Source organism: Babylonia areolata, chromosome 31 (genome assembly GCF_041734735.1).
Source record: "Babylonia areolata isolate BAREFJ2019XMU chromosome 31, ASM4173473v1, whole genome shotgun sequence".
Taxonomy (NCBI): domain Eukaryota; kingdom Metazoa; phylum Mollusca; class Gastropoda; order Neogastropoda; family Buccinidae; genus Babylonia; species Babylonia areolata.
This window is the reverse complement of record NC_134906.1, coordinates 16945924-16956614: the sequence shown is the minus strand read 5'-3', so window position 1 is coordinate 16956614 and position 10691 is coordinate 16945924. Positions and strand designations below refer to the sequence as shown.

The window sequence follows — 10691 nt, the reverse complement described above, 5'->3', positions numbered from 1 at the left end:
TTCACCTTTGATTTGATTGGATAGATCATGGGCGAGTGAGCCAGCAGATGGAGGAATGGATTGTACGTGCTCTGTTTCTGTTTGTCTGTCTGTCTGTCTGCCTGTCTCTCTCTATCATCCAGTCTATGTACCTCTTTATCTACCTCTTTATCTGTCTATCTATCTGTCTGTCTGTCTGTCTGTCTGCCTACCAAGCTAGCTGTCTCTCAACCTCTCTAGCTAGTTATCTACCCCACGAACACTGTCACGTGGCACAAGCAACCTGCAGTTCCAAACAATAAATAAAACTGACACACACATAGGCCGGCCAGTGTCTGGGTGATTGCCATGTACACTGAGTACAATGACTGCCTGCCATGTACACTGATTGCCATGTACACTGACTGCCTGCCATGTACACTGCCTGCCTGCCATGTACACTGATTGCCATGTACACTGACTGCCTGCCATGTACACTGACTGACTGCCATGTACACTGACTGCCATGTACACTGATTGCCATGTACACTGACTGCCTGTCATGTACACTGCCTGCCATGTACACTGCCTGCCCTGCCATGTACACTGACTGCCATGTACACTGAGCACACTGACTGACTGCCATGTATACTGCCTGCCTGCCATGTACACTGCCTGCGATGTACACTGATTGCCATGTACACTGACTGCCATGTACACTGAGCACACTGACTGACTGCCATGTACACTGCCTGCCTGCCATGTACACTGACTGCCTGCCATGTACACTGACTGCCTGTCATGTACACTGCCTGCCATGTACACTGACTGCCTGCCATGTACACTGACTGCCATGTACACTGACTGCCTGCCATGTACACTGACTGCCATGTACACTGACTGCCTGTCATGTACACTGCCTGTCATGTACACTGACTGCCTGCCATGTACACTACCTGCCATGTACACTGCCTGCCTGCCATGTACACTGACTGCCATGTATACTGACTGCCTGTCATGTACACTGCCTGCCATGTACACTGCCTGCCTGCCATGTACACTGCCTGCCTGCCATGTATACTGACTGCCTGCCATGTACACTGCCTGCCTGCCATGTACACTGCCTGCCATGTACACTGCCTGCCTGCCATGTACACTGACTGCCATGTACACTGCCTGCCTGCCATGTATACTGACTGCCTGCCATGTACACTGCCTGCCATGTATACTGACTGCCTGCCATGTACACTGAGTGGCATTCACACTGACTGCTTGCCATGTACACTGACTGCCATGTACACTGCCTGCCGAGTACACTGCCAGCCATATACACTGAATGCCATGTACACTGCTTGCTATGTACACTGCCTGCCATGTACACTGATTGTTATGTACACTGACTGCCTGCCATTTACACTGCCATAAACACTGATTGGCATGTACACTGATTGCCTGCCATCTACACTGATTGCCATGTACACTGATTGTCATGTACACTGATTGTCATATACACTGACTGCATTTTATGTACACTGATTGTCATGTACACTGATTGCATGTCATGTACACTGACTGCCTGCCATGTACGTACATGTCACGTACCGTGATTGTCATGTACACTAATTGCCATGTACACTGACTGCATGTCATGTACACCGATTGCCATGCACACTGAATGCAATGTACCCTGATTGCCTGTTACGTACACTGATTGCCATGCACACTGATTGCCATGTACACTGATTGTCATGTACGCTTTTGGTGCTCTCTGCACAACGGATGCAGGTCTAACAGAGAACAGGACTGACGGACAGTTGTACAAGATTCACCACTGAATGTTGTCACCCCCATTGAGATGTGGAGGTGTACAAAGAAAAACATATTCAACATCTTAACCACAACATAAACATGATTATAAGGAACAAAGCACAAAAAGTGTACATGGAGTTACTTTTTAAACTTTATTGATCAAACGTTGGGACAGTCCAGATTACATAGCATATGATTATAGATTTATGTGGATTCAAGTGCGTTTTCTTCCCTGCCAGAAATAAAACACCCAGAATGAACTCGGACTTTGGGGATACGTATTTCTCAAGCATGATTTCTGACAAGATCTGAGATCTGAGGATATTCATATTAGCAAAATGAAGATTGTCTTTTTTTTATAAAAAGGAAAAAAAAAGATAATATCCGTAAAACATACCTTCGTCACTTTGTTGTAATTCATCAACACATGCATCATTGAATATGTCTTCCAGCGACCTGGTAACACAATAGTCTGTATTCAGTCATGTTCGCAAAGCTGAGGCACATCAAAGTCGGTATCAAGCAACCCGTGTCTGGTGTTAGCAAGTCACTTTGATCTATACACTCTTATTCACAGGTCAGATAAAACACTTTTTTCAACACGGTTTGTCAACATCACCTGATAACAGACCTGTACAAAATATGATTAATCATGGTTTGGTAAAGACTGTGATTGGATATATTCCAGATTCACCATACATCAAGTGTTTCTTCTTCGTGGGCTGCGACTCTCACGTTCACTCACACAATGCACGACCGTTTTTACCCTCGCAGGCTGTAGGCAGTCATACTCCATTTTCGGGAAAGGGGGTGCATCCCAGGTATGTTCCATCGAATGCTGACATGGATTACAGGATCTTTAACGTGCGTATTTGATCTTCTGCATGCGTATACACCCAAAGGTGGTTCAGGCACTAGCAGGTCTGCTTATCTGTTGACCTGGGAGATCGGAAAATGTCCACCCTTTACCCAATACCAGTACCCTCAGATTGAAAAGTCCAGTGCTTAACTACTTGGCTGTTGTGCCCGTCAGATCAAGTGTTTCGTATGTCGACAACAAAAAGGTCTCACAGTGCTTCTTTTAGAGTGGAACAATTGGTTGTGTTTCTTTTCATATCAGCTGTTATTCAGTTTTCAGGGTGTTGCTACACACACTGCGAACTAGAGGTGGGGCAGCCAGCCAGCCATCACACAGATATACATGCTATCTTAAAAAAAAAAAAAAAAAAAAAAAAAAAAAACCATTAAGAATGACGCCACCACACCAAAAGCCAGAAGGATATTTATTGTCCAAACTTACCAACGGTGCACCACAGGAAAAAAATGCAACTAAACTGAACTAACTCAGAGATTCTATCACACTGAAAAAATAAAATAAAATGAAACACACACACACAGTTACAGACACACAAACAACAACAACAACCACAGAATGATACATACATTGAAAAACGACAGACAAAATAAGAAGAAGAAGAAGAAGAAACATTAAGTGGGACAGGGAGTATCCACGGTGCGTGGAAGTCCAATCACTGTAAGGGAGAAAATCATGTGTTGTGCCTGACACGAATGGAGTCACATCCCCTGAATAAGACATCTAATGTCTCCGCCGCTGTAATATGTCTGTCTGTCGGTAATATTTGCATATGGATTACATTAGGATATCAATAAGTAACAACAATATTGCTTGGAATGCTTTTGAAAAGTGAATCGCAACTAACCATGTTGTCAACGACACCCCCTCCCCGCCCCCACCCCATTGATATGGCTTCCCTTGTTTGTGGCCCAAGGCCGATGTACATAAAAACGTTCGAGTTCGAGTTCTCTCTCTCTCTCTCTCTCTAACACATACATGCGCGCGTGTGTGTGCGTGGCCACCCAAACCACCAGTCCACTGGCTGGTGAAATGAAACATAGATAAATAAATAGATAAATCATTCCACGAATATATTCAACGAAAATTAATAGATTGATAAATAAACAAATAGATAAATGATCATGTTCTTGGTGATGATATATCTAGGCATACACCGATACGGATTGAACAGACAGGTAGACAAATATGAAATGAAATATCGGATCCTGGTAGGAGGTCTGTCTTGTTCAATTCCACTACAGATGATTACACGTGGACATGTAGACAGTGGTCAGCCTCTGAATAATAAATTCAGAAACATAAGCAAATCGACATAGAAAATATAGGTCAGCAGCAGGTGCATACCAATCCGTGTGTGTGTACATGCCCGCATGTATGTGTGTATTCTATATGATGTACTAATTTGAACAGTTTGATGTTAATCATGTAAGTCTGTGTTCAATTAAGGTATGATATTTTATGCCTGTTCTCTTGTTGTTATCATTGCGAGTGTATGGTTGTAATAATTGTATTTGAGGTTAACGTCAACTTACAATTTGGGCATTGTATGTATTTCATGTCAAGGTTAAAGGTGAACATAGCCTTTCCTGACCATACAGGTCTATGTCTCGGGCTCTGCATGGGAATCCTGTTCCTCTGCCCCTTCGTTAACCAGGTGTCCATTCACACCGGGGAGGAGTGAGAAATGTTGGAGAAAAGAACCTTTTCCAACGACGCAACACCATGCCGAAATAGGGCATCGAACCCTGACCACTGGACCAGATGGACCACAAGTCCAACGCAAACCCATTCTGCCACGGCGCCTCCGCGTCTTTCATGTATTCACAATCAATGACTGTGATCAGAGTGCATTGTTGTGCAGCATACACCACGTGTAATTTTCTCTCATGGGACATTGCAGTATTCAGTATTGTGATCAATTGCTCAGCAGAGAAATCGACAAAGAACGGTCCCCATGGGGGGTGGAGAGGGGGGGCGGGGTCACCCTAGTCCTGCACCAACACGGAGGCGTGGTCATGGAGCAGCAGACAGGTGTCAATCTCCTGCAGCACTTTGTGCAGGCGGCGGTCCAGGGCCTGCAGGTGTTGCTGTGTCAGCACTGGGTGCAGGGGCTCCCTGCGGAGCACCTCCCTCAGCACGCTGCCCAGCACGCCCTGCTGCAACAGCCGCAGCCTCTGCCACGTCGTCCGCCGGATCCTGTGGAGGGAGGGAGGGGCAGAGGTGTTACACAGCTTTAAACAAAGTCTAATGGTGACTGCCTAAAATAAAGGAAAATGTATTCTGCAACATAGCCAGATATAAGTCAAAACAACACCATACTATTAGCGGTATGTCAAAGACAAACGTGGATGCCAATCCATGTGTGTGTACATGCCCGCATGTATGTGTGTATTCTATATGATGTACTAATTTGAACAGTTTGATGTGAATCATGCAAGTCTGTGTTCAGTTACATCCCCTGAATGAGTCATCCAGAAGCTCACAAACAGAAGAGTCATTTAACATCAAGCAGAGACTCACCTGCCACATCATCAAGAACGTTCCATATGCACAGTTCCTTCGTCTCCGCCGCCTATGTTCCAACAACTCTACCTTCCAAACCAGGTGTGATGAGATGGAGGGTCAGTTCTTACAGAGAGGTCACAAGCCAGACAACATCAAAGAAGCAAGACCTAGGGCCAGCAAGACACCACGGCAACAGACACTGACCCACCACAACAGAACAAAGCACAACAGGACACCTATGGTCGTAACATACAATCCAGCGAACCCACCACTACGGGCATGGTTTCATGAGCTACAACCAAACTTCCACACCAGTGAGCGCATGCAGAAAGCCATGCCCACACCTATTCTGGCGGAAAGAGCCTGCCGGTCGATAAGAACGCTATTCATGCCTTCAACACTACCTGCTGCTGAACCTGAGGCCGACCCTGGCTGCTTCAGGTGCAACAGAGGCACAGCGCAGTTTCAGTTTCAGTTTCAGTAGCTCAAGGAGGCGTCACTGCGTGCGGACAAATCCATATACGCTACACCACATCTGCCAAGCAGATGCCTGACCAGCAGCGTAACCCAACGCGCTTAGTCAGGCCTTGAGAAAAAAAGGTGAATAAATAATAGATAAGCGTACATAAATAAATAAATAATAATTGTAAAAAAGTAGTAGTAATAATAATAATAATAAATAAATAAATAAATAAGACAACAATGATGATAAATAAGCAAATAAATGTAAAACATGAAGACACACATTCACACATACACCCACACATGCATAACATATACGCACCAAACATGCAGTTTCACAGATATGAAAGCACAGTCAAATACACATGAACGTACATGAGCCCCAACACACACACACACGCACACACGCCACACACATGACCCTGCACCTCCTCTACCCCCTCCTCCACACACTCATTTCTAGGCTACGTATCGCAGCTTCCACGGCACACACACACACACACACATATAGAAATGAACACTTACTTGTACAAGCACATACACATACGCCCATATCCCCAACCCCCCACACATATATACAAAGATATATATATATATATATATATATATATATATATATACACACCCGCACGTTCCAATATCCTGTTGCTCCCACAGTGTAGGCATGCATACACTCACATACCTCATCCTTTACCCCCCCTCCCCCCCCCCCCCCGCACCCCCACCTCCTCCTCACACACACACACACACACACATTTACGCACGTGCACAGAACTCTCCTGATACTTGTGTACACTTACACCCTCGCGCATGCACAAACGCGCTCAAAAACACAGACCCACACATACACACAGACACACACGCACAGAGGCTGCCACTGATTGGCCACAAGAGGGATGGGAAAAGATCTCTGATGCCAAGAACGTGGCGTCTAGTGTGTTGCTCAGTCTATTGTATTTGGAAAAGCCCACAGAGACTCTGTTCCGTTTTGAAGAAATTTGCGCAATGTTGGTTTGGAAATGATGCTGATATTTGTTTGAATTGCAAAGCATCGTGCTCTACCTTTCATGTTAGACTTACGGCCGCTCCCTCTCTCTGCTTTTATTTCTTTGAGGTGATCGATGGTGTGATGGCCTTTTACCCGTTCTTTTTGATATTCTTTGACTTTTCTGAGGATTTTCGATTTTCCTAGATGTAGGCCGCTCGTTGGTGTTGCGTTACCAGCAAGTCTGTCAGCTCGCTCATTTCCCTTAACACCTGCATGTCCCGGGCAGTATGATCATGTGAGTTTTTTAATCTGAAAGTTGTTGCCTTATGCCACTCTGGGCTTCCCATTCCGTTTTCAATTTTCTGTATGAGGTTCATTGAGTCGGTTAGAATCATGGCATGTTGGTTTTGGGCGTATGGATGGACAATAGCCACTGGAGGGCTTGTGTCACAGCTTCAACTTCCATCGTTAGGCTGGAGGTTGTGACTTTGTAGGCAGCATTCTCTTCCCTAATTGTTTTTCCATTTTGCTTTGCAGTGAATCCCCAACCGGACTGGTCTTTGGTGACTGAGCCATCTGTGTATATGATGATGTCCTCTTCTTTACTGTTTTCTTCTTTGAGTAGCCTCACTTCCGCATCAGTTTTGCCCTCTGGCCATTCCCGACAATGTCTTCCTAGAGTGGGTGCAATGGCTGTGTTGAATAGATGGTTCAGGTTTTCGGGGTTTTTCTCCCATTCTTTTGTTTCTTTCAGGTCTTGTAGTCGGCATACTAGCTGGATTGTGTCTTCTGCTTGCCCCATCCATGATCTTCCTCGTCCTAGACGGCTGACTTTTGGTTCTTTGACTTTGTCATGCAGTGGGTTTTGAGGGTTTTCTAATGCTTTGAAGTAGGTCTTGACCTGTTTTAACATGTTTCTGGCCTGCACTGAAGGAAGGTCAAGCAGGTATCACATGGTTTCTGTGGGCGTGTCTTTTGTTGTTCCAAGGATCAGCCTCATAGCTTCATTTTGAACTCTTTCTAATTTTAGGAGGACGAGTGATTGGTATAGCAGGAAGAGGTGGCATTGTCCAATACCTTTGGTTGCCTTTGCTTTTAAGACTGAAAGGCCCTTTTTGCATTTGAGAACAGTATTTTCCGTATGTTTTCTGAAGGTCAGCATCCTCTCGAAGTGTATTCCTAGGTAGTGTAGGCATTCGGTTTTCTCGATCTGAATCCCGTCGAATGACGCAGGTGGTGGTGATTTGCTCACGGTTCTGTTCTTGAGGGTGCACAGCAACGTTTGGGCTTTCGCTGGATTGATGGAAGATCCTGTGTCTTTGCACCATTGAGCAATATTGTTTAGTTGTTTCTGGACGGCTCTAGTTCTTTCCTGAGCATCTTTCGAAGAGTAAGCACCCGAGCTATTCCATTGTTGTTTAAGTCTGCAAGGCCCTTCGTGTAGACATTGCAGAGGACAGGAGAGAGCGGAGACCCTTGTGGCAGTCCCATGGATAGTTTAGAAGGTGCAGATATCCAATCTCCGAAGCGTAGGACGACGGTTCTTTCCTGAAGCGCTGCTGCTATCCATCTTGTCAGTGTCAAACTTACTCCATACCTTAGTAGCAGCTCCATGAGGTGCGCAAACTGAACTTTATTGTAGGTATCTTCAAGGTCGATTGCTACTGCTAGTGTTTCTTCTTTTCTTTGAAATCCTTCATACACCTCATATGCAAAAGCAGCTGCGTTTTCCCATGTGGACTTGCCTGTTCTGTAACCACCTTGATTTGAAGGGAGAATGTGTCTGTGTTCAAGATCCCTTGCAAGTTTCCTGGCTATCGTGCGTTCCATGAGCTTTCCAGCAATGTTTTGCATGGTTAGGATCCGGCAGCCGCTTACCTGACGATGGTCCTTTCCTGGTTTTGGTATGGGTTTTAAGAAGCTGTGTGTCCAGTCCTCCGGCACATGTCCATTGTGGAAACTGTTTTGATATAGACTGAAAAGTTTGCTTCTGTCTTCTTCCGATAGTTCCTTGATGTCCGAGTAGCGAACTTTGTCTGGGCCAGGAACCTATTCTTTCTTTCATTTAGCTATTGCTTCGTTTAGATCATCTATTGTCAAGTCAGCGCAATGTGTTGCTTGTAGACACCACCTGGTGGAATCCTGCACCTTCAGAAGCTCACAAACAGAAGAGTCATTTAACATCAGGCAGAGACTCACCTGTGACAGCAGGAACATAATATATGTTCTGTTCCGTGATATCAGTGCACACAAGCAATACGTGGGTCAGACCCAGAATCCTCTCCGGGAAAGAATATACCAGCATAGGTCTGACATAGGTTTGAACAGTTCAGCAAAGCGAACGTGGGTCACCATGCACTTCCACGAGCCTGGACACACGCAGGGCAACATAAAGGTCATGGCCATTGAAGAAGTACATCTGAAGAATAAACAAGCAAGGCTCAAGAGGGAACAGTTCTGGATGGCGAAACTGAGGACAGTCCACCCTTTTGGTCTCAACATGCTACAACTGGATATCTGAATTTATTTCGACCTGAAAGCTGTGCTTGACAATGACGATGGATCAGTTCCATAGACAGAATGGTGTGAATGCTAACTTGTGTGAAAACAATAACTACTACTACAACGACGACGACAATAACTACGACTACTACTACCACCACCACAACTACCACAACTGCTACCACTTCCATGACTATTACAGCAACAATAACCACTACTACGACGACGACGATGACGACAACAACGACGAGTATGACCGCCACAAATACTACTGATTGTGGGTGTGGAGGTGACGCTGGTGCTGATTATGGTGATAGATGTCCTACTATTCTAGTTCATTCAGTTGTTTATTTTCTTTTCTTTTATCTTATTTATTTATTTTTACATTTTTTTTCATCAATTAATCATAGATGTAAAATTCAACCCTTTCCCTTTCTTTCCCCTCATCAGTACTTTTCTTAGATGCCTCTCTTTTTGTAATGCAGCCCATTGTTCTCAATGATTTGATTGTTTATAATTGTAACCCCCCCCCCCCCCCCCCCCCCCCCCACACACACACCTTTATTATCATTTTATTTTTTTTATTCATTCTTATTTATTTATCTATTTATTTATTTATCTTATTTTTTATTTTATTTATTTATTCTTTTATTCTTGTCATTTTTATTTTTATTTTATCTTTTTATTTTTTGAAATTTATTATTATTATTATTATTATTATTAATCTTCTTTTATTTCATTTTTCTTATTATTGTTATTATTTATCGTTTTATTTCTCTACTGTTGAATAAGTTATTCAGTAAGTTAGGTTTTATGGGACTTATTTTTTGACAGTAGAAGAAGATAGAAAATTACAATTCTTTAGGCTCTGGGTGAAACCTGGCATAGTGAAATTGCATTACAACATGTACGTCATGGCGTGCTTGCGTCATAATAGCTGCGTAAGAGTGACCCTGGTAACACGTAAACAACTTATCCCCTGAGGAAGGAACGTGATCGTTCCGAAAATTTGGAACATTTGACAGACTGATGTGTTTGGTTTTCTTTTTCTCTTGATATATATATATATATATATATATATATATATATATATATATATATATACACGATATTTTAGAAGATCAGGTACAACTTGCAGCGAATAATACCTAAAATCTGACAAAAAACCGTGGCTTGGAAAACAACAAATAAATATACTCTGAAATAACAATAGAAAAATGATTCTTTTAAGCATTAGACAGTTATGTGATTTTTGAAAAGCTGACACCCATCGAAAAGAAATGAAAACACAATGGCAAAAAGCGATAATGCAGTCCAGATCTCTCTCTCTCTCTCTCATACAAGGGATGTTCGTTAAATATTACCCTGACTTCCATTTATTGTAGGAGGCTAACATTACACCCGTATGATAATACACGTCTCTGTAGGTCAGGTGGTAATTTGATGAAACGCTTATATCCGAAGTCAAGTCGTGGTTTCTGGCGCAACCTGCAGACTTCTGCAGGCAATGTCTTCACTGCCTATTAGGCTACCTAAATTAACGAAAAATATGCTTAAAGTGGAAATCGCAGCAATTTTTTTTCTTTTTTT

General features: G+C 43.5%; 1 protein-coding gene across 1 annotated transcript in view; it reads right to left on the bottom strand.

Annotated features, from left to right (window-relative positions):
* Positions 1-2980: 2980 nt before the first annotated feature.
* LOC143276103 (glycosaminoglycan xylosylkinase-like) overlaps positions 2981-10691 on the bottom strand; it is a 107374-nt gene continuing 99663 nt past the window's right edge. The window contains exon 9 of the mRNA XM_076580497.1: positions 2981-4840. Within this exon, the coding sequence (XP_076436612.1) occupies positions 4630-4840 (211 nt within the window). The 3' untranslated portion in view covers positions 2981-4629. The remainder of the gene's footprint in view (positions 4841-10691) is intronic.